Source organism: Sciurus vulgaris, assembly GCF_902686455.1.
Source record: "Sciurus vulgaris genome assembly, chromosome: 8".
Classification (NCBI taxonomy): Eukaryota; Metazoa; Chordata; class Mammalia; order Rodentia; family Sciuridae; genus Sciurus; species Sciurus vulgaris.
The window spans coordinates 123407859-123434434 of record NC_136468.1 but is presented as its reverse complement, the minus strand read 5'-3'; the positions used below and the strand labels follow the sequence as shown (position 1 = coordinate 123434434).

The 26576-nt window shown below is 49.8% G+C and overlaps 3 protein-coding genes across 3 annotated transcripts; 2 read left to right on the top strand and 1 right to left on the bottom strand.

Annotated features, from left to right (window-relative positions):
• Positions 1-156: 156 nt before the first annotated feature.
• On the bottom strand, positions 157-8156 carry YDJC (YdjC chitooligosaccharide deacetylase homolog). Its single transcript, XM_079152142.1, is given in 6 exon segments — positions 157-6141; positions 6144-6445; positions 6629-6806; positions 6887-6986; positions 7185-7344; positions 7431-8156. Coding segments are annotated over 6 exon segments (1002 nt in total). The 5' UTR covers positions 7595-8156; the 3' UTR covers positions 157-6043.
• A 64-nt stretch (positions 8157-8220) lies between these two features.
• CCDC116 (coiled-coil domain containing 116) lies at positions 8221-14723 on the top strand. Its single transcript, XM_079152133.1, has 5 exons — positions 8221-9448; positions 10158-10289; positions 11103-11657; positions 11765-12358; positions 13483-14723. The coding sequence occupies exons 2-5, from the start codon at positions 10218-10220 to the stop codon at positions 14521-14523; spliced, it is 2262 nt and encodes a 753-aa protein (XP_079008259.1). The 5' UTR covers positions 8221-9448; positions 10158-10217; the 3' UTR covers positions 14524-14723.
• Positions 14724-20117: 5394 nt separating this feature from the next.
• SDF2L1 (stromal cell derived factor 2 like 1) lies at positions 20118-22158 on the top strand. Its single transcript, XM_079151010.1, has 3 exons — positions 20118-20364; positions 20744-20940; positions 21759-22158. Exons 1-3 carry the CDS (start codon positions 20178-20180, stop codon positions 22038-22040), a joined length of 666 nt encoding a protein of 221 aa, XP_079007136.1. The 5' UTR covers positions 20118-20177; the 3' UTR covers positions 22041-22158.
• Positions 22159-26576: the final 4418 nt, after the last annotated feature.

Here is a 26576-nt window from a genome sequence, read left to right as displayed (position 1 = left end):
GGTTCCCCTTCTTCCCTGCCCTTGCAACTTCCACTTTCTCACATTGTTTATTTTTCATATATTTACTTCCTCAGAACCAATTACCCTGTGCTCCGCAAAGGAGAAGAAATGGCTCTGGTGATTTTTCTTCTCCAATATCACACTGCCCCGTGTGGGAATTAGTTCAAATTCTCCTGCTGCCAATTTATAACATTCTTTTAAAAAATTACAAAACAACCCCCCCCCAAAAAAAAAAAAAAAAAAAAAAAAAGCTGTGCAAAGGGAGGCCCACTCCTTACGTAAAAATCTGGCTAATGTTCCCACAACAGTGTGGATTAAATGGGCAAACCCTGAGGTCTGTGTAATGATTGAACTACAGCCTGGCTAGCCTGTGTAGGGAAACCCTGTAATGTGAGGTCTGTGGTGATCCCAGAGCGAGGGCCTGCCAGCCAAGGATGCTGTGCACTTGTGAAATGAATTTCTCACAGAAAGGCTCTGATCAGGCAGAAGGCCAGCACCCCTTCCTGCAGCCATGTTAGAAGATCTACTGGTCATCGCAGGCAAAGTAAAAGCCAGAATATACATTTGAAATTCTAAGTTCCACCTGAATGTGCCACGGAGCTCTCCGACTCCTCAGCGCAGCAGTCCCACCACAGCCCTTCATTGGCACAGTTTGACCCTTTGTGGGATCAGAATTGGCAGGACTCAGCTTTGTAACTGACAACAATCTGGGGTCACTGGGGTCTCTGTTGGCCCCTTCCTTCGGAGCAGCCGCTGGCTCAGCCCAGGAACAAGATGGCCTTCCCTCTCCCTTTGGACTCAACAGCCTTTGCAGAGTCAAGCTCCACTTGATGCTCGCTCAATAATATCCTTTCAATGTGTTTTATATTGTTTTGATTGCCTTTTTTTGTAGAAATAAAAATTGACCTTAGAGGTTATCATCAGATGAACTTTGTAAGGATTTGAATGTTAATGTCTTTTCAAGGCAAGTGGGACTGTCCCTGAAACAGTAGAGAATACATGGCATTCTGACACCCTGAGGAAGCTGATGATCCAAACGCCATGTCACCAACTCTGCTTCTACCACTGGCGGCTTTTCTTCTTGGCTACTGGGGGGACTAGATCCTCTGGAGAAGATGACTTCAAGAAACTTTGCTTTCTTTTTTGACTTTAGTTCTATAACTTGAGATCTTTCAGGGCTCACAGCCATGTAAGTCAGGTCTGGGTTTCGTCTGTGCAGATGTCAGAAGTAATGGATAGGTTAGGCAGCATAACACTGTTTAGTTATCTAAGCAAGTGGCCCCTGCAGGGTATAATGAGCTCACCTTCTTTAATCCTAGGTACTCGAGGGACAAGTTTCTGGAGACTCCCGTATGCCCAGGATGGCAAGAGTACTGAGCTAGCGTTTCCAAATCTGTTCATTAATAGAAAGGTGATAATGGATTTTATTTCACTCACACTCAGATTTGTAATAAAATGCCACATGGTTAGGAGATATCCAAACAAACCACCATTTGTTCTTGTTGCTTCTCTGAATCCAGAAATATTGCCATTCTTGGAAACTGTCCCATTGCTTCGTATTTCTGCCAACGTAGCTCTGCCTGCCTGTCACCCACTCACTGCTCTCTGCTCACCGTGGGAAGGTACACTTATGCCGGCAGCCCCTCTCAGGGACTTTCAGCCCTGGCACTGGCACCCCATGGTCTGCCCCGGCAGCAGAGGCCTGGCTTTCTAGTGGGTGTTCTTCCCTTTGGCCTGGGTGGCTTGTTCCTTCTGGCCGTGCCCCGAGGCAGGCTTTGAGCAAGCTCGTGGCTAGCCCTGGCTGCTCCAAAACCAAAAGCTGGATCCTCTGGAAATGAGGAAAGCTGTAGAGTAGCCACCTACCACTGACCCATGCTGGCTCAGGATTTCACATCTGCCTAGTTCTTTGAAGTGCCCCGGGTCCTCCTCCTGTCCCTCTCCATAATGATGGAGAATAGGCTTTCTAAGATGCTGCGATCCCATTCTGCTGCCCTTAATAAAAATGTTCTCCAACACCAGTTTGTGTGGGTTTCTTCCTTCCTTTGGAGGTGGGCATTGCCAGGGGCCTGTGCTCTTGGAGATTGGGGAGGGGTGGCTGGGGCCTCTGAGCTCTTTCCCTTTTCCCAGTCTCTTCATAAGAGGTGCACACGAGGTGTACTTATGTCCCCAGAGGGAAGCAAATGGGGTATAATCAACAATGGACAAGCAGAAGAGTCTAGATGATCAAGGCCTGCAGAGGAACCCTGTGGATGTCTAGTAAGGGAATAGCAACTTCCACACATGGGTATGTCACCTCAGTCCCCCTATAACCCCAAGAGAGTAGTGATGCTATGATCCATGTGTAGCAGAGGCGAAAATACTGAGAAGGGTGGCTTGATAGATGTCCTAATGAGAGTGGGCCTAAGTCATTTCCCTTAGGGGTTTCTAGCCAGAAACTGACCCAGAGTTCCCCCAGAAGGCTGGACGCCAGGGTGCTGCAGCAAAAGTGCCATCTTGGTGCAACACCTAGCCAGCTAGTGACACTTAGTTTTTTGTTCAGGCCAAGTTCCCTTTCTGGAACTGGATGCTAGATGAGACCAGGACTATCTGTCAGTCTCGGAGAGCAAAAGCTTCCTGTGGGTGTTACTTTATTAGGGACAAGAAGGGCCTTTGCCTTTAATTGCAGGTGGGCTGCTCTGCCACATGGATGTGCCATATGCTTTATCCTCTGAGTCTCAAGACAGCACTGTGAACACCATTATCCCTATCCTTGTTTTTATAGAAGGGAAACAGGTTCTGGGTGATGGTAAGCATCTGGATGTTTTTGCACTTATCCTGAGTTTGTTACATCCCACCAATCAGCACATTTCCTCCCAAGGGGTCCAGACATGGCCACAGACTTTCTCTCTCCCCCAAAAGTCAGAATCCTAGAGAACCCTATAGACTGGCTTCTCTGACCAAGGGCTTATGTCTTCCTCACTGCCAAACAGGCAGGCAGCTTCTATGCCTTGCTCCAACTTGCATATGGCTTTGCTTCTGTGCCCCTCACTTGCCATCCAAAAGCCAGATCTGGTCTTGATTCTTCCTGCCCTGGTTTTTCTTCCTCTCCTGGCCTTCCCAAGTTCACTGTGGGCAAATGGCATCATTCCAAGACAACAAAGTGAAGGGTGGGACTGTTAAGTGCGGCATGGTGCCTGACCCAGGTCATGCCTGGTAAATGTCTATTTTCTGGGTGACTGGGACATGTTATTCATAGGGATCTTGGGGAAGCAGACAGGCTTCAAGACCAGAGTAGAAATGACTTGCCCAACACCGTGCAGAAACGGGGAAGAAAGTCACCTCCTCTGGAGCACCTTTCTGACCCTGGTGGCTATTGGGCTCTCAAACTGTGGCCCCTAGCTGGAGGCACACTAGGGTAACCAGGACAGTACCTCCTGGCAAAACCTACCTTTGGTCTCATACATTACTATGGGCTTCTTTAACTTTATCTCCTAGTGTGGCCCTGATCACATTGACTGTTAACCATGAAAGCTGGGATGTGTCCCAGTATCCAGCCCTGCTGGCACAGAGTAGTAGACCCACCATATGTGAACACTGAGTGAATATATAACAGTAAGTCACTGCATAAGTGACTTACTTATGCAGTAAGTTTTGGCTTAAGAAATACCCCACCTCTATCCCAGCCATGCTAGTAGACCACCAGTAACCACTCCTATAACATCTCCTTATTACTTTCCCTTCTTTTGTGATGTAGCCCTTGGTTGCCTGATTCTCCTACCAGTCTGGCCAAGCCTTCTCATTTATCTCAGATTCTTAAGATCCCAAGGGTTGTTCTAAACTTCCATCTCTGCTCATCTCTCCTTGCCTCCCTGGGTATTAACAACCATTTCCAGTTTTAACATTTGTGCAGAACCCTAAGCCTTCTGCCTACCCTGTACCTCTCTTCTAAGCCTCAGAGCCACACCACACAGCCAGTGTCCATTCCTCTGAACACTCCATAGCAGAACTCTTCTTGTGGGAGCTGCCTCTGTGTCTACTAACTGCCCCTGGGCCACTCCAGCTAGCACCAGCTAGCAGCCTGAAGAAGTGTGACCACTAGATCACCCAGAACCAAAGAAAAGGAGGTAAAGGCTAGACAACAGATGGGACTAAACTCACACTGATTCCTCCTGTTCACAAGCATGAATGAAAGGAAGTAGTAATGGTGCTGTAGCTGTCAGAGTCAAGGTCAAGGGAAGGTTAGGATGGAAGACTAGCATAGAGACAGAAAAAGATGTGGCGGGGGGGTGGGGGGCTGGGAGATGGGCTGAAGTCAAGGGGATGGAGGCATGGAGTGCATGCCAGAAGGAGAAACATGATACCACCTTTACTCTTTCAGAAAGCTGGGTGCAGTGGCACATGCTTGTAATCCCAGCACCTTGGGAGACTGAGGCAGGAGGAATTCAAGTTCAAGGCCAGCCTCAGCAACTTAGCAAGATCCTGTTTCAAAATTAAAACTTAAGAGGACTCGTGATATGGTTCAGTGGCAAAGCAACCCCTGGGTTCAATCCCTAGTAGCAAAACAAAAACAAAAAAACCACCTGTCCCTTTAGACTGTGTTCAGTAAGAGCTCTCTAGGCACCTCATCCCATGATTGATACAGACTAGGGTCCAGTGCACTTTGAATAAATAAATCAGTCAAAGCCCTGCCCTACCACTCCAACCTCTGGGTCTATAAAATAAAGATACATGAAATTAAATGAGACAAGGAGGACCATGTGGTGTTCCATCTGTCTTTCTATCCTTTGGAGTGGGGCAGGAAGACTCTGTCCCTCAAACTCCCCACTGATAAGTCTCAGGGTCCCCGAGCCAATTAATATGGGAGCCCTGTCCATAGGGCATCCGTACATCACCAGGCCCAGTTAGGAATCCCAGGTTCCCATTTCCACAGAAGACTGCCCCTCCTGGAAAAATTTAAACATACTAATTTTTTAAGCTTCCAGGGGGGGCTCCTCAGACCTGTCCTATAGAATGACTTATTTAGAACAGATAACCTTGTTTTAAGCTAAAATTGAAGTACCATATACCTCCCAGAAGCAGCTTGATGGTACAATCCCATTCCCATCCCTCACAAAAAATAAAGAAAAATCAGGTGAAGGTGACACATGACCTGTAATACCAACTACTTGGGAGGCTGAAGCAGAAGAATCCCAATTCTAGCCCAGCCTCAGCAACTTAAGTTTTAGACCTTGTGTCAAACTAAAAACTGAAAAAGACTAGGATGCAGGTCAGTAGTAGAGTGCCACCAAGTTCAGTTCGCAGTACCAAAACAAACAACAACAAAAATACTGAAGTATATATGGATGCAGTACTCCTATAGCTACTTGGGAGACTGAGGAGGGAAGATAGCTTGAGCTAAGGAGTTTGAGGCCAGACTGGATGACATGGTGAGAATCTAACCAGTGAAGCACAGTAATACATGCCTGTAATCCCAGTGACTAGGACGCTAAGGCAAGAGGATGGCAAGTTGGATGCCAGCCTTAGCAACTTGTCAAGGCCTTAAGCAACTTAGTGAGACTCTGTCTCCAAATTAAAAAAAAACATAAAAAAGGGCTGGGGATATGACTCAGTAAAAGTGCCCCTTAATCCCCATTAACAAAAAACACACCTAAGCATAAACAAAACCAGAATACAGAATGTTTGCATATCTTTCTGGAATACTGACTTGGTCTGGGCCACAGAGGAGTTGCCGTGTCCATTCTTTTTTCTGTGGTTTCATGAGCACTGTTTATAAACCATCCAAATCTGAAAGACACATATTTTATTTACATGCCAATCCCTGTCCATTGCCCCTGAACAATCAGGTATTTATATTGCATTGTGAATTGTCACCAAATGTTCTGCAGGCCCAGATGTCATTAGCTGGGCCTGCTTGCAGCCAAGAGTGGCTACCTAATACCTGGCTGTCACTCTGAGCCATGACCTGGGCACAGAGCTGGCAGTGTTTCACTGTGGGAAGTGGGTTCCTGCCCCAGGCCCTGGTTCCAGGCTGTGCCAGAGCTTATTCTGGCCCCTTTACTTCACACTAAGGGGCATTAGTGCTTGGCTCACTGTCGGGCCTTAGGGTGGGGTAAGGCTCCAAGAAGCGTTCCAGAGTGGCCTCGCAGGGGACTCCTGGGGCCTCTTGGATTCCAGGTCGTCAAGGGCGCAGAGCTGCACACCATCTTGGGCAAGCTGGGCCCGCAGGGTGGGCGCTGTGAGGACCCGCAGTTCATGCAGCCGCTCCCAAGAGCAGGAGAAAGCATCCGGGCCCTCACCACAGCCCCCGGCTGGAGGCACACTGGGGTAACCAGGGTGTGCCATCAGCTCGGCTGTCAGGGCATGGTCTGCCGGAATACCTTCCAGGGCTCTTGCCAACGCCCCCAGCACGCGGTGAGCGGACATGTGTCTGCCGCAAGTGCTCAGGCCCACGAAGGCGTCCGTCCACCTGTAGGTGCTGGGGCATCAATGGCAGAGCAGGAAGACCCTGAAGGCTAGTCAGGGGTCAGGGCGGGAAGGAACTAGAGTGGGGCAACAAGTCAATGCCTGACCTTTTTCCACGTGAAAAAGGGACACAAGCTGGACAGGTGAGACCCTGGGGATAGGGTCGGGGTTGGGAGTTGGTGCTCACCATAGGCCATGACGGGAGAAAGGGCCCACAGCTGCCCTGGCATCTTGCTCCACTGTGCAGGCGAAGGCACGTGCTGGGTCTTCCAGCCACGCGCAACCACTCACACCACGTTCCAGCGGCAATCGTGTGAAACGCACGCCATAAGCCTGCAGCGACTCGGCAAACACCTGACACACGCCTGCTGAGGAAGCTGGCTCAGAAAGGAGTCTCCTCACCTGGGAGCAACGCCACCCAACCTAGGAGCATGAACCCACGAACCTGGGAGTACGTGCACATGCTGATGCCCGTTTACATGTGTAGGGGCCCTGCCCAGCAATTCTCGGAAGCGGCTTAGTTGGGCCTCTAGCTCTTCCCGCACCTGGAAAGAGAAGCATAGACAACTTGAGCTTCAGGGAGCAGCCCCAGAAGATTCCCTTCTTGTACAACTGTGTGACTGCTCCAGTGTTTGAATGAAGGAAGTATCTTGCACCCGCTCCTGCCCCTAACGACTTCACGGTATCTTCCGGTTCAGCTTAGGGGTCAACGCGAGTATTCTCCTGCAGCCGCGCCTCCGCACCTGGGGTAAAGCCACGTCTCCTGCAGCTACCGCCTCCCGGAATCCCATCTTGCCCAGAAAGAAGCCTTCGCGGCTGAGCAGCGACGAGGCGCCTTGACGGGCTGGGCCTACGGGTCGACCTTCTGACAGGTTGGCGTGGAGGCCCGTTGGGATGCTGTGCCTGTGGGCGGAGCAGGTTCTAAGCCCTGACGCCGAGAGGCAATGGCATCCCCAAACCCGCCGGATCCTGTAGGGGGCCGCCCTCACCTGCGGGCCAGCTCCGCCGCGCTCTCCGCGGCCGCGCCGTTGACCAGCAGGGACACGCTGGTCACAGTCCCTGCCAGAAAGGCCTCCACGATGCCCTCATCTCGCCGCGGACAGTAACCAAAATCATCGGCGGTGACTACCAGCCGCACGCGCGGGCCCGCCATGTCAGCCTCAAACCTTTGAAGGAGACGTGAGGGGGTGGTCTAGACAGCTCAGGCCCCGCCCAAGAACGCTGCCCGAGACCCCGCCCCGACGCACACGCCTAGACGCGACTGCACTTCGCCTTTGTTCTCGCCACCTAGTGGTTCCTAGTTGGCTATGCAACCACTCGGTCGACTGTGCTCTGCCTTAACTAGTTCAAGGCTGCATTTATTGCACCAGGAAGAACTTTCCTTGACCGCAAAAGTGAACGTCGAGCGGGGCGCCGAATTGCACGCCTGTAATCCTAGCAACTCAGGAGGCTGAAGCAGGAGGATTGCAAATTTAAAGCCAGCCTCAGCAATTTAGTAAGATTCTGTCTCAAAATAAAAAGGGCTGAGGAAGTGACTCAGTGGTTAAGCTCCTCTAGGTTCAATCCCCAGTACCAAAAAAGAGAGGAAAATAAAAGGTGAACGTTGAGAAATTATTTTATAGAAATAGCAACAGAAAAGAGAAAGAACGGAAATGAAAGGGGTGGTGGGAGAAAGAAAGGAAAAGAAAAAACTCCTGTACTCTTTCCAGAGGTCACCATTGCTAACTTTGTGGGTAATGTATTTCTAGTATTTTCTCTAAGCAAATAAATGCACCCAATTTCACTTCACCATCCAAAAATGATCACATCGATGCTACTGCTTTCTTGTAATATTTTTCTTTTTTCTTTTTGTTTTTATAGCAGTGCCTATGAACAATTTTGGTGTTATTAGCTATTTGACTTCCTTTTCAAATTGCCTATTGTCCTTTACTTTTTTTTCTAAGAAGAGACTTTTTCTTCATAAAAGCTCTAAACAACAAGAAAATGAACATGTATGTCATAATAATGACTTCATTTGAGAAACATTAGCCTCTGTGTCTCTCTGGAGTTCTGTCCAAAGTTACAACTTTTACATTTATAACTTCACTTTTATGACTATGTCACTAGTTACCATGGTGACAACCAGAGTTTTCATTTTAATGCTACTGTTGATTTTTTTTTCTCTACGGAAATTATGGTATTTGTCTTTGAGATTGGTAATGTCATTCATTTTTACAGATAAGGAAACTGAGGGTCAGAGAGGGGAGGTATGGTCCTTCAAGGAGTAGTGAATCTGGGACTGGTCTCTGCAGCTCTGGGCCTACACCTAGGCCTGCTCTGGTCCTTTCAGTCCCGTCTTCACCTCCTAGGTCAGAAGAAAAGAAGGTAGAGTAGAACTTGAGAATAACAAATAATACCTCATGGGGCCTTGTAAGTATTGGAGGACTCAAAAAACCCTTTAACCAAGCTTTTGATATATAGCCTGATGTTGTAAAGAGGAAGAAGACATTTGTTCAGAATCTTCTGGGTGCCAGGCACTGGAAGTATTAGAGATTAGGGTTGACTGTTTCAGCTCCTACCCCAAAGGAGCACCATTTGGTAGACAAGTAACTACATGGTGTGGTAGAATCTGGCATGGGGTTTGCAGTGACTCTGTTGGGGGTGGTGGTCAGAAGGGGAAAGGAGAGAAAACATTGTAATATTACATAGGGCCTCTCTTAGGGTGTCAAGTGTGTTGCATGAAGATTTTATGTAATCCCTATTCTCCCACGTGGAAGGACATTCAAGCCCATTTACAGATAAGGATAGGTTGAGTAACACCCTCAAGAAACAGCAGAGCCAGGAATTGAAGCTGGCCAGGTCTGTAACTGAGAGCTGGGACTCTTTCCTCTGTTCTCAGGGAAACTGCAGAAGAGGGCTCAAACGGGACGCTGTGGTCATTTACACTGGGCGACGGGAGCAGGCCCCTGGAAAGAAGAAATAAAAGCAGGAAGATGAGGGCTGTGCAACTACCAGGGAGGAACTGAAGGTGTGTTTGTGTTGAGGTTGGAGGCCATGGCTTTTGCCCTTAAGCTCCCCTTGGGGTAGCTGAGGATCAAGGATCCGAGCCCCCAGCTTCAGAGGTCCTCCGGCCAGAGAGCAGAATGCACGCACAGCCACCGACTGAAGTCGCGGGCGATTGTGAATGTGAATCGGAGCCTGGCGCAGTGGGGGCGGAGTCAACGTGGCCCCGCCCCAACCATTGTGTCGGGTGAAGCAAGTGAGCGAGAGGACAGTTGCTAACCAATCAGGAGGCGGAATCTAAATAACCAAGCGGGGAGGCCTCCCTGCTACTCCAGCTCATTGTGAGGCGGTTCTTATGTGCGCGAAGACAGCACAAGCTAGCCGAGGTAGGGTCTCTGGTGAGCGGGTTGATCATGATGAGCCTGGGGCGGACGCTAGGAGGCCCCGGGTCTAGGAGAAGAGAGGATCGGACACACCAGACCCAGAGACCACTGAGACAGGATACGAACGCCCCCGGGTATCCCCGAAGACTTCAAATGGGGCAGTTCTCGGACTCTTAGAGGGCTCAGGGCAGAGGAAGGGTTGGGCGCATGAAGGACAACAGAGTGCGGGAAGCGAGGTACCCGCGGACCACAGGGCCACTGACATAGTGGAGTACGGACGGAAAGAGACTTGGACTCGTGAGACCTGGACGGACCCTCACGACCCTTACACTATCTTCCCGCGTTCCGCAGAGTGGAATCTGTTGTGGAACTGAAGAGAGAAGGCAGACAGAGGGCTTGACTGCTCATATTATGGCCAGCTGCCGCCACCACTCAGGATACCTGGCGGACGATGAGGCTGGCCACAGCACATACATAGCTCGGGTAAGTGAGCCTAGCAGGATCCGACCCTGATGCCATGGACCACTAATACTCTTTCTCGTTTCCTATTGATCTCCTCTCTGGTCCTCTTAGTGAAGTCCTTATTATAGGCTTGACCTCTCCTACGACCCCTTGCTGGGCCCTGATCTCCCTTGATTTCATTCCCTATGTCCCCTGACTCCAGTGACACAAGAGGGACTCGGATTAACTAGGAACTCTGAGTATGAGCATGGAGTCATACTCAGGGTCCAGTACTCAAGTTAGAGAAGCAGCCACAGGAAGGGCAGGGCTCAGGACCTCAAGTGCTCCCTGCAGCACAGCAGTGGAGACAGGAACGGCTTGCTCCTTGGAGAGATTCAGAACCACAGAGTCAGAGGGGTTTTATGATTTGCCCAATCACATCGTCGGTAAGGGTAGAAGTGGGCTTTCACCTGGTCCTGTGTATGTGAAATGTAGGTTTGGGGAACATTTCGGGGCAATCCTAAATAGATCCTCATCAGCAAAGTGGAGATTGAACCTCAAAAGGTGCTATTGTGGACGCTGTCACACAGCCTGAAGATGGCAGAGCCAGGGTCCAAACCCAGAATTAGGATATTATAAAATGCAATTCCCAGGCTTTGGATTTAGTTCACTGGTGGAGCTCTTGCCTCACAAACTCAAGACCCTGGGTTCAATCCCCAGTACCACCAAAAACAAAAAACAAAACTAATTTCTTCCACTGCTCAATCTCCACCCAGCCTCCTAGCAGCATCTTAGGACAGGGACCTCCCTACCCTGCAGGGCATCCTGCACACTGTGAAAAGCTTGTCTGCTTAGGTGCAGCCACCCAAGAAGTCTCTGTTGCCAGAAATGGGGTCAACCTCCAGACTGGGTCGTATGCCCCACCCACCATCAATGGATGGCAACTCAGCATACCGGGGCCACCGCCAAACTGCTAAGGGCCCTCAGGCTTTTGGTAGCTTCCTGGATTTCCTGACTGAGGGCCAGGTGCTGGACAGCCTACAGACCGTGGTGGAGGAGGCAACAGAGCGCATGGCTTCCATGAAGACAGAGGCTGGGGTGCCACTGGTAGAGGTCCAGGACCCAATTGAGGTTCCAAGTGGTAGGCGGCAGACACGTGTGCGACCCAGCTTCAGCACTGTGCACCGACACCGTGCTCAGCCCAGCCTCTGTACTGGACGCCCCAACAATTACCCATCTTGTTCCAGCTCCATGTCTGACTCCCATAGCAGCATCACAGCTGGCTGTCTGGGCTCCCACAGCTGGAACAGTGACCTGGGTACTCAAGGCTTAGGCTCACTGCCACCCATGAAGGACAAATTGCTACTGGAGAAAAACCTCAAGCGACTGCTGCGGTTGGAGAAGAAAGGGGTGAGATGGGGGCCATGCTTGGGGCTAGTATGGGGGGTGAACAGGCCTGGGCCAAGCCCACTTGGCTGCTCCTGGACACCTCTCAGAATCCTTGTCTTTCTCTGCAGAAAGGACTGAGTCAGCCCTGTTCCCAGAGGGACTCCCTGCTGTGGGACTCACTGGACAGCCAGACAAGCAGCCAGTGGACCCGGGAACAGCCCTTGTCTTGGTTCTCAGGGCTGCTGGGCTCCAACTCAGGAACTCCTGAAGCATCAGAGATGGGACCTGGAGAACGAGAGCTGTTTTTCCTCAAACGAGAGTTCCACAAGGAGATGAAATCTTTGCTGAGCCAGCCAGCATCCTTTGAATTGCCTGGTTACTGTTCACTCCGTGAGCCCCATTGCACCCTGGACTTCCTAGCTAAGCACCACCTCTTTCCTGCTCTGCAGACTGTGGTCAACCAGGCTGTGGACAAGCTCAGTGGTGCCCGCCGCCCAGATGGCTGCCCTCTCTTCCCTGCCAACTGCGATCCCAACCCAGCATTGTCGTTTAACTTGCTGCCACAAGACTCCAAGATGGCCACACCCACTGGGAGAGGGGAACCCTGTGATTCCCTTCTCACTACAGCTTCCAACCCCAAGATAATTCCCAGAAAAATCAAGGCCAGACGGGGCTCCCCCCCAGTGTCCAATGCCCAGGTGGCCACCAAATTCAGGCTCAAGGTGAAACACACAGAAGAGACCAATGTTCCTAACCCCTCACTTCACCCCAGGCAGGGAGCCCCTGACTCAGATCCCAAATTACAGAAAACACCTGTGTCCCGGACCTCCAGCCAGAAAGCTCAGCCCTGGCATGGCTTGCACCTCACCCTGCCTGCACCTGGGATCACAGTAGAGTTGGCCTCTAGTCAGAGTTGCCTCAGAGGACCAGTCCCACCTCCACATGCCTCCTCCCACCCTCTTTCCTCCTACCTTCTCCCCATGATCTCCCCTTCTGCTTCACTGTGTCCGAAGGTGATCCCCTCAAGAGTGGGGCAGGGAGGCTTGGGGACAAATTTGAAGGGCAAGGGCCCCATCATCCACCATTCCTAGCAGCCACTGTTACTGGCAGGTGCCCAAGATTAAGGTCTCTCTTGACCTGCATTATGGAAACCTGCTGGGCATAGTACAAACTGCTGGAATACCAGGAGTCCTGGCCTAGCTACTACTAAGAGTTGTCAGAGATGAATAAAGGCTATTTTTTATCCTGGGTATTTTTTTTAATGTTTGTGAATCTTGGAGGTCCTCTATATGGGAGAGTCTTGACCCTTATAGACAGCAGCCTTTGCCCAGGGTGGGGACCTGTATCCTACAATTTAGTTCCCTCTAATTCAACTGCAGGACTCTCCAGTCTCTCTCTCTGCTTAGGCAAAATTGCCCAGGGAGACTATGTGGACAACATAGGTGGCTTTACCCTGGTGGGTCTCTAGCAGTGCCCTAATCCCTCCTTCACCAAGGTCCAGGCATGCTTCCCTCCGAACATGGGCTGCAGCATGAGCTTATAGAAGCCCAGGTTTTTGAGGCTCAGGTTTGCTAACTCTAATTGAGGTCACTGGCCTTGCTCCAGGCCTAATAGGTGAGGCAGGTAAAGTGAGCATGAGGGTTGGCTATTGAGGGTCACAGCTCAGAAAATGTGGTAGGGTTATACCCTTACTGTGACAAGTATGGCTTCTTTATTTGTGACAGGCAGGGCTGGTGGGCTGCCAAGGAGGGTGCAGCAGATGTGATGGGTGTCACAGGGCAACAGGAGAGATAAGATCAACAAGATGTGTGACATGTCTCCTTTTCCCTCCTTGGCTGCCACACAGAGCCCCAGTGCCAAGTTCACGAAGAAGAAGCCGCTGCCTTCCATTTCATCCAAGTCCAGCATGTCCCATCTCTCCAACCCCTGGTACGAGGAGCTCATCAATTTCTTGGTTGAGCAGGCAGTCTCCTTGCTCATCTGCAAGTACAAGTTTGAGAACAACCTCAATAAGCAGCTTGGCTTCATCTCCTTCCCAGTCACTGAGACACTCATGGACCTTTTCCTGGGTTTCAAGAAGGTGAAGGGTTCCCATATCCGCCTGTCCTCAAAGATTGACTGGAGCTGCCTGCTGCACAAACTGGAGGAGGACCATTTGGTACAGCAGGCCTCAAGGCAGGCCTCGAGGCTGGGAGCCCACCATCCCAGTGGCACCTCCCAGCTTGGTGCTTCCCAGGTCAGTGCCTCCCACCATCGTGTTCCCCATCTTGGCCCCTCCCGGCACAACATAGTGCCCCTCACTGCACAACCCACCATGCAACCTGAGCCAGTAACTGACGAGGACCAGGCCCAGGCCCAGGCCCAGGCCCAGGCCATGGAACCTGGCCCGTCCCTCAACACTGAGCTGTCAATCCACCAGCTACACAGCACTCAGGAGCCTACTACAGAAGAGGGGAAGATACCCACAAGCCTATCAGAGCCCAAGCTGTCTGTGTCATCCACCACCAGCATAGGTTTCAGTCCTTTCAAGTCCAAGGAAATGGTGAACATTGAGGACACTAACAGCAGTGGCGAGGACCAGGATAAGGGCAGTGATGCGGACAAGGACAAGGTTAAGGGCAGTGATGAGGACAAGGCTGAGGATGAGGGCAGCAGCGAGGACAAGTATGAATATGAGGGCAGTGATGAGGACAGGTATGAGTATGAGGGCAGTGATGAGGACAGGTATGAGTATGAGGGCAGTGATGAGGATGAGGGCAGTTATGAGGACAAGGATGAGGATGAACACTACTCTGTGTCTGAGAGTGAGTCCCAGAGGTTCCCTAAGCCTGGATTGGAGACAACCATTAACTACTCTGTGGACATGGGCCACAGTGATCCCACATGATGTCCCTCCCGATAAGCCACACCGAGTGCTCCATTCCCAGCTCCTCCTCCTGCTCCTTTGGATTGACTTTCTGCTCAACTGGCCCCTGCCCTGAGTAGGGGTCAGGATGGGCTGAATCCCGGCGAGAAGTTCTGCTGACACTCTCAGGGGAGCCAATGAGAGAAATATGTTTAAATAAATATGTTCATTTCTCATCCTGAGATTACTGCCTCCCTTTCTTTCCTTCTTTGCACCTGCCTCTTTTTTTTTTTTTAATCTTCAAGGAGATTTACCATTGAGCCACATCCCCATCCCGTTTTATTTTTTTATTTTGAGACAGGATCTCACTGAGTTTCTTAGGACTTCACTAAGTTGGTGAGGCTGGCTTTGAACTTGTGCTCCTCCTGCCTCAGACTCCCAAGCTGCTGGAATTACAGGTGTGTACCACCATGCCCAGCTGCACCTGCCCTTTAGTAGCACCTTTAGGGTGGGCCAGCTCTGGCTGCAGCTATCCTTCATGAAAGCTAGTATCACTCTTGACTCTGGGAACCTTATGTGTTCTGCCTTATAGTGCTCTCCTCTCCTGTGACCAGCCTCCTTGTACTTTCTGCCTGCTTTGTTGTGTGACTCTTCTCAACTCTAGTCTGCAATTTTCTCTTAGGACTCCTGGTCACCCCTCAGTCATGGCCCTTGTGCTTCATGGCTCCTGCTTTTTAGAAACTTTCTCTGCCTGGGGTAACTCCCTCCTTGCTTTGATATGCCACAGCCTCATATTGTCAGGCCCTGTGGTGCTAATTGCTGGTCAACTGGGCTGTGGATTGTCTGCATAGGGCATGGTTCTTGCTGTGATAGGCAAGTTTCCTCTCCAAGGTTTTCCTGGGATTTCTCGCTGTCTTGTGCTTTCAGCAAAGCATCTCCCTTCCCTTTGCCTACTTTCATCCAAAGAACAACTCAGTCTCTCCCCTCTAGACAAAAGAATGTGTAAAGTCTCTACACTATACTTTTCTTGTCCAGGTTGCCATTGTGGGAAGTGTGGTAGGTCTGTTTTGCCCCTCCCTGTATACCCCACCCCTCAAAGCATAGAGGCCAGGCTTGCTCAGCCAAGCTTGACTATGCTCAGGTATCCAAGGGCCCATATGTGAAGATACAGCAACTTGAAGGGCTTCCTCTAGAGTCTGGCAGGGGAGTCCTCTTGGACATCAGCCACATCCACACCCTACAATTCAGTAGACTAAGATCCTGAAGTGGGTAGGTCAGGGACCCATTTTTCCACAGAGCTCTCGTGGCAGAGATATTTTAGGGCACATGCTTGACTCAGTGCCTATTCCCTAAGGCCAACCACCACTACCACCACATCCATTTTGTTACATTATTGCATCCACTTGACCACAGTTGATTGGCCCCATTGGCATATCACTAATCTACAAAGCTTGGCTGATGGCTAACAAATAAGGATGCTATAGAGTAGTATATACCTGTCTAGACTCAAGAAACCTAACAGTAAAAAGGATCCAAGAAGAAAGCCCTCAGGCTCCACGAGACAGCAGCTGCTGTGATTCCCATTCACTTCTCGGGTCCTATTGCCACATCATCAAGGAAGATGAGAACATGGCCTCATCCCAGCCTCAGAGGCACATGTTCCTGTAAAGAATTGGAGCAGTACTTTTGGAAACTATTGGTACATTGTAGTAGAGACACGTGTCCGTAGCCTGTTTCAGTTATCTCTTGCTGTGTACAAAATATCCCTAGGTTTAGATAGCTTCAAACAAAAGATAATTTATCATGGTATTGGGATTGACATGATAGACTGAAGTTGCTCATGTGACTGCTTTCATCTGGGAACTGAAACATTCCAAATGGGTTCTTTCCGTTCAGGGTCTCTCTCCTTGTAGCCTCTCGCCATGCAGTAGTCTAGCTTGCACTTCCTTACAGCATGACAACACAATGACTTTCTAGAAGGAAGAAGCAGCAACCACTGGAGTTGCTATGACCTTTTTGGCATTCTATTGGTCAAAGAAAATCACAGTGCCTGCCCAGATTCAATTCCTCCTTTGCTTACAAGGATGAGAGGAATTTTTTACTTTGTGGTACCAGGATTGGAAACTAGGGACTCACACATGTTGGGCAAGCTTTCTAAGTTATACTTCCAACTTTGAGATGGGAGGAATTGTTTGTGGCCATATTTGGAGACTAGCTACCACTTTTCCTCCCCTCCATGGCTTGATGACTCTCAAACAGTCTCTGGACACAAGTTGAGCCAATCAGACTTTCTCTTGAGAATCTGAACCTGAAGACGAACTGTGATTGAAAGGTACTGAAGACGCTATGATTAACCCTGGGCCATAGGATAAGACAGGGGCCATTTTTCTGCAGGGGGAGGCAGAAGAAGAGCTAGGAGAAGCCAGAAGGCCACACAAGAGTCAATGGAGAAGCACCTTGGTCCACTGCACCCTGTTCTTGGGTATGGCTAATAATTTAAATGATAATCAGATTCACAAAAAAACCCACTATATTGATTTGGGAATTGCAGAGCATTGCAAGGGAAATATGTGTGTCATAGTAAACTATGAGTATACTCAAGGAGATAGAGGCAAAGGGAAGCTTTTAAGGTGAAATGAGATTCAGGAGTGTTAGTATACCAGTAGTCCCTGCAGTGGGGAGACTGAGGCAAAAGGACCACTTGAGTCTAGGAGTTCAACACCAGCCTGGGCAACATATGAGAACTTGTCTTAATAATAAAGTCAAAATGAGAATTATATGTGCTCTTTTGAAACATTTTTTTTTTTTTTTTTGTGGTGCTGGGGATTGAACCCAGGGCCTTGTGCTTGCAAGGCAAGCACTCTACCAACTGCGCTATCTCCCCAGCCCGAAACAATAATTTTTAAATAATATTATTTTTAAATAATTTTTAAATAATTTTTTAATATAACAAGAGAAGCACTGGTCTAAGATTAAACAGACAGTTGCTAGGCAGACATCCTCACAGAAGTATTTTTGTGTAAGGTTGTGGTGGTATTTATGAAAAACTGTGGTTCTGGCAGAGTCTTTTATGATAGGTCTTATTATCAAGCCTGCATGAGATCCCCTACTTCCTAGCCTCCTAGTTTTATTTATGTATTTTGGTTAGGACATTGCAAGTTACTTCATTTCGATTCTGACAAATTTGACACAGCTTACTTGGAATCCTGTTTCTGCCTGTCAGAAGGATTGCCATTCTCATGTCCTAAGTGCAACTGAGAAACCATTGGTGGCTTTCAGCAGAGGACTGGCATAATCTGTTTTCTTTTTTATTGGTACCAGGGATTGAACCCGGGGTGCTTAACCACTGAACCACATCCCCAACCCTTTTTTATATTTTATTTAGAGACAGGATCTCCTTAAGTTGCTTAGGGTCTCGCTAAGTTGCTGAGGTTGGCCTTGAACTTGCAATCCTCCTACCTCAGCCTCCTGAGCTGCTGGGACATAATCTGTTTAAGGCTTTCACTTTTTTTTTTTTTTTTTTTTTTTTTTTTGTAGATAATACTGTGGAGGGACTAGTGTAGTGGAAGCAGGGAGCTCTAATAGGAAGTGGTAGAAGATACTTGTTAGAGGGAGAAATGGGGTAGCTTGGATGGAGGTTTTGAGAGAGATGCCTTGAAATGTGTCTTGGAGTCAGAGCCATCAACACTTATTGAATTAGATGTAAGGAGTGAGGTAAAGAAAGAATCAAAGAATTCAAAGTTTCCGTCTTGAGCAATTAGTAAATGGAGATGCTATTTCCTAAGACTCAGAAGCCCAAAGGATGAACAGCTTTAGGGAAGAGACCAGAATTCTGCTTTGTACTTGTTAACTTTGAGATGCCTGTGGACATGTCCAGAAGAACATTTTCATTGCCTCTCAGATTGTACTGTTGTCCTTCTACCCTGGACGGGGGCTCCTCAAGTGCAGGGTCTGCCAAGTCCAGAGCAGACCTTTAGTCATTTAGACACTCTAAATGCCAAAAATATCAAGGTGCCTTATTCCATATGTAATTCAAAATAAAAATAATATTAAACATTGCAAACCCTTACTTGATCAGGGAATATAGTTAAGTGTAGAGTATTTGCCTAGCATGGGCAAGGCCCTGAGTTCAATCCCCAGTGACACAAAAAAATAAACGAACTGACAAAGCCTAAAATCATGTTGCTGTCATTTTTTTTGGGGGGTGGGGGTGGGTGCTGAGGATTGAACCCAGAGGTGCTTTACCACCAAGCCATATCCTCAACCCTTTATATTTTTTATTTTGAGACAGGGTCTTACTAAGTTGTTGAGGTTGGCTTTGAACTTATGATCCTCCTCCTTCAGCCTCTCTGATTACCGGGATTAAAGGCATGCATCACTTCACCCAGCTGTTACTTTCATTAGGAAAGACTTACCAGGCATGCCTGTAATCCCAGGCACCTGGGAGACAGAGGCAGGAGGATTCCCTATGGCCAGCCTGGAAAACTTAGCAACTTGGCAAGACCCTGTCTCAATTTTTTTTTTAACGGGCTGGGATATATCTCTGTGGTAAAGTGCCTCTGGGTTCAATCCCCAATAGTCCACCCCCCCCCCCCCCAAAGGACTTTACTCTTTTTTTCTGAATTCAAAATTCCGAATGAGTTAATTAAATATGAACTTTAATTGCTGCTTCGCTAGTGCCCCAAGTGCATGCTTCAGTCAGCCTCTTGGGTAATGTAGCCCAGAGTCAGTTCCTCTATGACCTCATGCACAGGATTGGAATCAAAATCATTGTAAGAAATTTCCATGAATGAATAAATAAACTGTGGCGTACATTTTCCTCCCTTGAAGATTGAACTGAAATGTGGCAGCATGACTGAAACCCACTCGTATCAAGGAGACCTGGGACACACAGGCTTTCTTCCCACAGTCCCTTTCTCCCTGGGTTGTCGTTTCCTAAGACAGTTTTGGGACTTTGTGTTGAAAATTTGCCATTATCCTCAACTCCAGCTCCCTGCTGCCCTCTACTGCTGTATGTCCCAGTAACTCAGTTCTGTCACCGAAGCAATCAAATGGTTGAGTGAAAAATTCAGAAGTCCCAGGATCCGGGGACTGAGGTGACACAGTCCGAGAGGGGGCCATAACCGAATGGCTGGGGAATTAATTCCTGAGTTCGGGGACTAACGTACCAGGGGATTCAGTTAACTCTATGATCAATTCACTTTAGGGCGACAAAATCTAGTGACCCAGCAACTTCAAGATCCTACAAGTTGCAAACCCAAGGTTCGAGGGGAGAGATACATGACTGAGGTCTCAGAGGCCCAGGATCAAGGGGCTTCCTGAACATATATGGGTAGGGTCTTAGGACCCACAGAAGGGTGTTCAGAGGCTCAGCGGTCGCAGGAATCCGCAAGAGCCCTCACCCTGTGCTTTCCTACCGCTGGGCGCCGCAGCCGTCTGTCACTTGACAGTCATTGGTGAGCCCTCGGAAGTGTGGACCAATCAAAATTCTCCTCGTGTCTCCGGTCCCATCCCAGCGACTTCTCTGGAAAGCTAGGGGTGGGTCCCTTTTAAGCCGACCCAATGGCAATACAGGAGGAGCGCCGCGCGGGATGACGATTGGCTGCTGTGAGCGGGCGCTGTCAGAGCCGGATTGGCCTGAGGCGGGGACGGAAGCAGCTCAGGGTCCCGAGCGGCTGGAGCCCGGCCGGGGCGAGATGTGGAGCGCGGGCTGCGGGAGAGCTGCCGGACCGGCGCTTCTGGGACTGCTGCTGGTACTCTTGGTGCCTGACGGTGACACTTCCAAAACCAGCGAGGGGCTAGTGACCTGCGGGTCTGTGCTGAAGCTGCTCAACACGCACCACAGGGTGCGACTGCATTCACACGACATTAAATACGGATCTGGTGCGTGAGGCCAACGACTGGGGAAGAGCCAGGGGGCGGAGGCTCGGAGTTAAGGGTTTGGAAACGAGTTGGTCATAGGGGTCTATGGGCCGTCAGGGAACTAGGTGCCTGGGGGTCTAGAGTCGTTGGGGCCCGCGAGAGTTTAGGACTGGGACTTTGAGAGGGTCGTTTGGATATCGGGGGCGGGGAGAATCAACAGGAAACTGTTGATTCTGTCGAAGGACGTGGAGGGTCAGGCAGGAGCCGGAGCTGGGAGCTGGGGGTGAACCGTTGGGATCCCAGAGTTGAAGTCTTGGGGGAAACTGTGGTGACAAGGGCAATTGTTGTTAGTTCTGCGATTGATAAGCACCCTGGGATTGGGTGGGATGTCACTCCTCAGGTAGCGGCCAACAGTCGGTGACCGGTGTGGAGGCATCGGACGACGCCAATAGCTACTGGAGGATCCGTGGCGGCTCAGAGGGCGGGTGCCCGCGCGGGATCCCGGTACGCTGCGGCCAGGCTGTGCGACTCACGCACGTGCTCACCGGCAAGAACCTGCATACTCACCACTTCTTGTCGCCACTGTCTAATAACCAGGTAATCACCCTCCTTGACACTCCCCTTCCCCAGGAGAAGCTCCTGGCTTGGTGTGAAGGGTGGGGGACAGAGCCTTGGGTCCCAATTTGAGACTTTTCTTCTCACCAGCTCTGAACCTCAGCTTCTGTGAAATGGGAATTTCAATTCAGAAATGTTTACTGAGTGCCCCCTCTGGGGACACAGAAATGACTGCCAGAGTCTACCCCCAGCATCTCCCAGCCTAGCAGATACAATAGGAAGGAGATGCATGTCCTCTTTTGGGGACTAGTGGAACTCTGGAGGGGCATCCACACAGCCTTTGCAGTGAAGAATAGGAAACTCGGCAGGGTAGAAGAAACTCAGGGCTGGGCTTGGAAGGACTATTAGGAGTCCTCCATTCCCCATAGGGAAGAAGAGGGGCTTCCCAGGGCCTGTGAAAGAGCTTATGCTAGGGCATAGAGGTCATTGTAACTTTGGGGGGTTGAGATGGAATTGAGGGTGGTTTAGGGGTTTGTGGAAGAAAAAGTTGGAGATAGAGACCTTGACTGTCAGCCTGAAGGATTGGACTTCAGAGAGCCTAGAACTGGGAGAACTTGGAGGAGGCCTTAGCCCCATGGGTGCCAGTGGTCACTACACAGAGCAACAGGGTATCTATGTGTAGTGAGGGGGTTCTGGGGGGATATCCTGCTGTCCCACTTTGTAACTGTGCAAACTGAGGCTCAGGAAAGTGCAGAGTAAGGATCAAAGGCCCAGTGCACTGGGTGCAAGTATTGCTGCCAGGCAAGCAGTATCAAGGGACTCTATACCCTCTGTGGTGATCACTGTCCCCACACCCATAGGAGGTGAGTGCCTTTGGGGAAGACGGTGAGGGTGACGACCTGGACCTGTGGACAGTGCGCTGCTCCGGGCAGCACTGGGAGCGGGAGGCCGCTGTGCGCTTCCAGCACGTTGGCACCTCTGTGTTCCTGTCGGTCACTGGTGAGCAGTATGGGAGTCCCATCCGTGGGCAACATGAAGTGCATGGCATGCCCAGTGCCAACACACACAATACATGGAAGGCCATGGAAGGCATCTTCATCAAGCCTGGTGTGGAGCCCTCTGCAGGTCATGATGAACTCTGAGCCATGGATGGATGAATGGAGGGTGGCAGGGTGGGGTAATTGCACAGCCACTCTCAGTAGAGACTGGGTTTGTAGGGGTCCTCAAGTGCCTTTGTGATTAAAGAATGTTGGTCTGTCATTGTGTTTGTTGTGAGCCTGGAGGTGATCAGGAAGTACCAGTCATCCCTGATCCAGTTCACCTTCTCTTCCACCAGCCCAGTCTGGCTGTTGAACATGTCCAAACCTTTTGGGAACCAGGCACTGAACCCAGGGCACTTAGCCACTGATCAACATCCCTAGCCTTTTTACATTTTTTTTTTTTTTTTTTGAGACAGGGTCTCAATAAGTTGCTTACTGTCTCACTAAGTTGCTGAAGCTATCCTTGAACTTGTGATGGATCCTCCTGCCTCAGCCTCCTCAATCACTGGAATTACAGGTGTATACTACCACACCTAGCTGTCCAAACCTTTTTGGTGTTCTGCCCTGAGCAATTTGCTCTTCTATCTACCTTTAGATGGTCTGATAGCAAGTGATTTAGTTCTCCAGCCACTGTGTTTAAAGAACTTTCCTATTGTTTGGGCTCCATGGTAGAATGAGTGCCAGCTGGGATGGGGCTCAAGCTATTCAGCCCCCTCATTCCTTGCAGTTGAGGACCCCATTCTCCTGGCAGTTGTGGCAGTCTTTACATCTGTCTTTGACCAAAAACCAGGTGGGAACTCTGCCTGTTTGCTGGAAAGTAGCATCACAGGCTCCTTTACTCTTTCTTTCCATTTTCTTTCTCTTTCTTTTCCTTTCCTTTTCTTCTTTCTTTCTCTCTTCTTTTCCCTCTGTTTTGGTACTGGGGATTGAACACAGGGTTCTCTCTCTCTCTCTCTCTCTCTCTCTCTCTCTCTCTCTCTCTATATATATATATATATATATATATATATATAATTTTTTTTTTTTTTTTTTTAATTTGGAACAGTCTCACTAAGGTGCCAGGCTGGCCTCAAACCTGTGATCCTCCTGCCTCAAACTCCTGAGTTGCTGGGATCGTAAGCATGCAGTCACCATGCCCAGTTCTCCCTTATAGTGCAAATGGCACCCCACCCATCCTCCCAGCCTACCCAGGCATGTAGCATATCAATCCCCACCATTCCTTTCCAAGTTCTCAAAGAACAGAACTTCTAAAGATATCTCAAGGGGATGTAGCCAAAAAGAATAGTTATTTGCAGATATCGGAGAAGCCTTCCTGGAAGAGGAGGCACAATTTTTTCAGAGTATTGCAATTAAAAGCTGGAGCAAATTCTTGCCTTGCATGTACAAAGCCCTGGGTTCAATCCCCAGCACCGCAAAAAAAAAAAAAAAAAAAAGACTGGGGCAGACAAATAGAAGGGTCCACATCAAGTAAAACCATTAGCCCTGTTAGCCTGTGAGATTGGCCTCTAAAGTTGATGGTGGGGATGACAGGTTTCTGGGACTTGGTAACTCAGCCAGGTTGTTGCTGCATGGGACAGTAGGAACATAAAGGAGCTGCTAGTGATAGAGGGTGCTACTGCTTCCCTGAAAGAGAGCAAACAAACAAACAAACAAAAAAACAAAACAAAACAAACAACAACAACAACAAAAAAAAAAAAAAATGAAGGAGAGGCTGGGGTGGCAACTACCTGGAAGGGATTTGGAATAGTATGGGGAAGGCACCTTGTATTTGGGAAGTCAGTTGACTTTATTAAAGGATGGGGTCAGGCATGGTGATCCATGCCTATAATTCTAGCTACTCTGGAGGCTGAGGTAGGAGGATGAGAAGGATCTCAAGTTTGAAGCCAGCCTGAGCAACTTAGTGAGACCCTATCTCAAAATTAAAAATTAAAAAAGGAGGGTAGCTCAGTCAGGACCACACACACAAAGGATGGAGTGGGAGAAAAGCTCTAGTCAATTGAATCCTGAGGGGAGCAGGTCATGTATGCCCTGGGTCCCTTACTCTCTGTTTCTTCTCCATGAGACCCTTCCTGGCTCCTTCACTGCCAAACTTCTTGAGTGTCTGCATTCCTCTCCCATCACTCTCCAGACCTGAGAGGACTGAATAGAAGTAGAGGTAAATGGAGGTGATCCCAGAAAACTCTGGGACAGAACAGTGTAGCTGGGAGAGGGCAAGGGAAAACAACAAATGTAGGGTATGCTATGAAGAAAATTATCCCTGTGTGTGCAACTGGAACTCAGTCCCATTGTGGATCTCATCAAAATTACACCACCAAGGAAGCTGGAGTCCTCACCCACCAAAATATCTTCCCTCATTCGCTGAAGGCTGCTTGGTGGATGTGGGCAATTAATCTGCGGTACTTCCAACTTGCCCTGTACATTAGATAAGGGGCTCCAATAGCCAGAATAAAGCCCCGAGACAGAGCCACAGGGGCTGGTAATGAGTATTCTGTCTGTAGAGGTGAGGGCAAAGGAATGTGGACGGAACACTTACAGTGTGGACAGCACCCTGGAAAATCCAAGGTGGTACTCTCCTGGTCCATGCGTGAGCATGCGTGCTTGCATGCGCGCGCGCACCCCCCCCCCACCCCCCCCACACACATACTGAGGTGAGGAATGTTAGAATCAAATAGTGCACTGCAGGTAGGAATCCCTGGGCAATCAAAGCTGAAGCTGTAGGAGCAGATAAGATGACTCCAGGCAGAATGAAAGACAAGACAAAAATAAAAGAAGCAGCAGCAGCGGAAATAACATTTATTGAACACCTACTAAGTGCTAGATTGTTTCTGGCAACAACTCTATGAAGCAGGTTTAATTATTGTCTCAATTTTGCAAAAAAGACAACCGAGGTTCATAAAGATTCAAACCCAACTGTCTGCATCAAAAAAAGTTTGGTCTTGTCATTGAAATAAAACAGGAGGGCTGGGCAGATAGCTCAGTTGGTAGCGTGCTTGCCTTGCAAGCACAAGGCCCTGGCTTCGATTCCCAGCACCGCAAAAAAAAAAAAAAAGAAAAGAAAAAGAAAACAGGAGAAGACACAGAAGGCACGGTCATGTAAGCGCACTACCCCCATATGCAACACACACTGGAGTTGTGCTAGGGTCGGGTGATATATATCTTTACCAGCTCATCGGTCTGGCCACAAAATGGATTGCAATCCCAGGAATCCAAGCATCCCCTTTCCCGTACCTCTCGGATCTGCAAGGCTTCATGGGCCTCAAGACCCGTCCTCCGCAGCCCAGCTCTACCGCGGAGGTTTTAGGCAAGCCCCATTTTCGGTGATGCGCTGAGGTTGGGCGGAAGGCACAACCTCTTGAAAGTCCACCACGACCGAATAATTTATACCATCCAGGAGGTAGAGAGAGCAATCTCAGTACACAGTATGAAATAGCATGCGACCCCATTTAACCGGCAGACTTGGGAAAAGGTTCAGACGCTTCCCAGGGGCCGCAGTTCTCTCCTGGGTGGGCTCGGCCACGCGGCGGGCGCCTCCCACAGTGCTTCAAAGCGCTCTAGCTGATACCTCTAGAAAACTTGCAGAGATTGGAGCTAAGAAAAGGCGGGCAAAGTTCCTTTTGATAAGTTATGAATGGGGAAAAGTGTAGAACTCCTTGTTAAAACCACGGAACCCAAGACTCGGGCGGCGCCAGACCAATCCGAGCCGGGAGGCTATTTTGAAATCGCTCCCGTAGCAACCAATAGGTGTGCGGGAGGCAAAGTCCTGCGTCGGCGCCAGCCAATGAGCGCGGTACTATGCTAAGGAGCCGGGGGCCCGGCCCCTCCGACTGTCAGCGGGTTAAAGATGGAGCCGGCAAGCGAGAGGGCGCCACGAGGTGCGGGGTCGTTGGGGTGGGGACTATGGGGGCGAACAACAGCCAGGACCCCCTTCCACTAACCTGCGTCTTGCCTATCCCCCTGAGCGGAAAGGGGTATCTGTCCGCGTGAGTAGATGGGTCTGGGGGTAGGGGGTGGGGTGACGGTGAGCAGCTCTGTATGGCCTGACTTGTGTAGGGGCCCTACCAGGACTCCTGGCGCCCTCTCTGGTCAGGGAACTCCGAAAGGGCGGGAAGCCCCTCATTCTTCTGCTCCGTTCTGGGCCTCACGGCAGAAGAATCTGTTAGGACAAAATACAGACCCCATGCTGGGGGCAAGAGGCCCGGGATGGGGTCCAGAGCCGGAAGGTCACATCGTCCCGGAGGGTCGCCCTTCTTGGAGTGCTCGTAGGCCAAGACAAGGTGCAGGGTCGTCGGACTGTATACACCCTGCTTCAGGCGCTAGTAGGTTTCGGACTGCGGCTGAGCGCGAGCCCCTCTCCTTTGTGTATGTGCTCCCTCTGGGTCTGTCCCATTAGTTCTTGCTCCAGGGCTGGGTTGTCTCCTCTTCCATACCTGAAGCATGCTGGGGAAGGTTGAGGTGCCCTGGGGTTCTGAAGGCCTCGAGAAAGACAGCACTGCTGGGATCCTCTTCTCCTCATGTCCTGGACAGGAGCTCTGGCCTCATTTACCCATCTGTAGTTGAAATTCCCACCCTGTACTGAGGACTATGGAACTCCCCTGCTGGCCGCAGGTGCTCTGACGAGGTTGCACTACTGTGCTCTGA

What these genes read in the sequence shown, in the direction of transcription:
- CCDC116 (XM_079152133.1), top strand. Translation starts at nt 10,218, where the DNA reads ATGGCCAGCTGCCGCCACCACTCAGGATACCTGGCGGACGATGAGGCT. An exon ending in TGCGGTTGGAGAAGAAAGGG is followed by an intron (nt 11,658 to 11,764) that starts GTGAGATGGGGG and finishes CTTTCTCTGCAG; the next exon opens with AAAGGACTGAGTCAGCCCTG. An exon ending in CCACCAAATTCAGGCTCAAG is followed by an intron (nt 12,359 to 13,482) that starts GTGAAACACACA and finishes GCTGCCACACAG; the next exon opens with AGCCCCAGTGCCAAGTTCAC.
- SDF2L1 (XM_079151010.1), top strand. Translation starts at nt 20,178, where the DNA reads ATGTGGAGCGCGGGCTGCGGGAGAGCTGCCGGACCGGCGCTTCTGGGA. An exon ending in CGACATTAAATACGGATCTG is followed by an intron (nt 20,365 to 20,743) that starts GTGCGTGAGGCC and finishes GTCACTCCTCAG; the next exon opens with GTAGCGGCCAACAGTCGGTG. An exon ending in CGCCACTGTCTAATAACCAG is followed by an intron (nt 20,941 to 21,758) that starts GTAATCACCCTC and finishes CCACACCCATAG; the next exon opens with GAGGTGAGTGCCTTTGGGGA.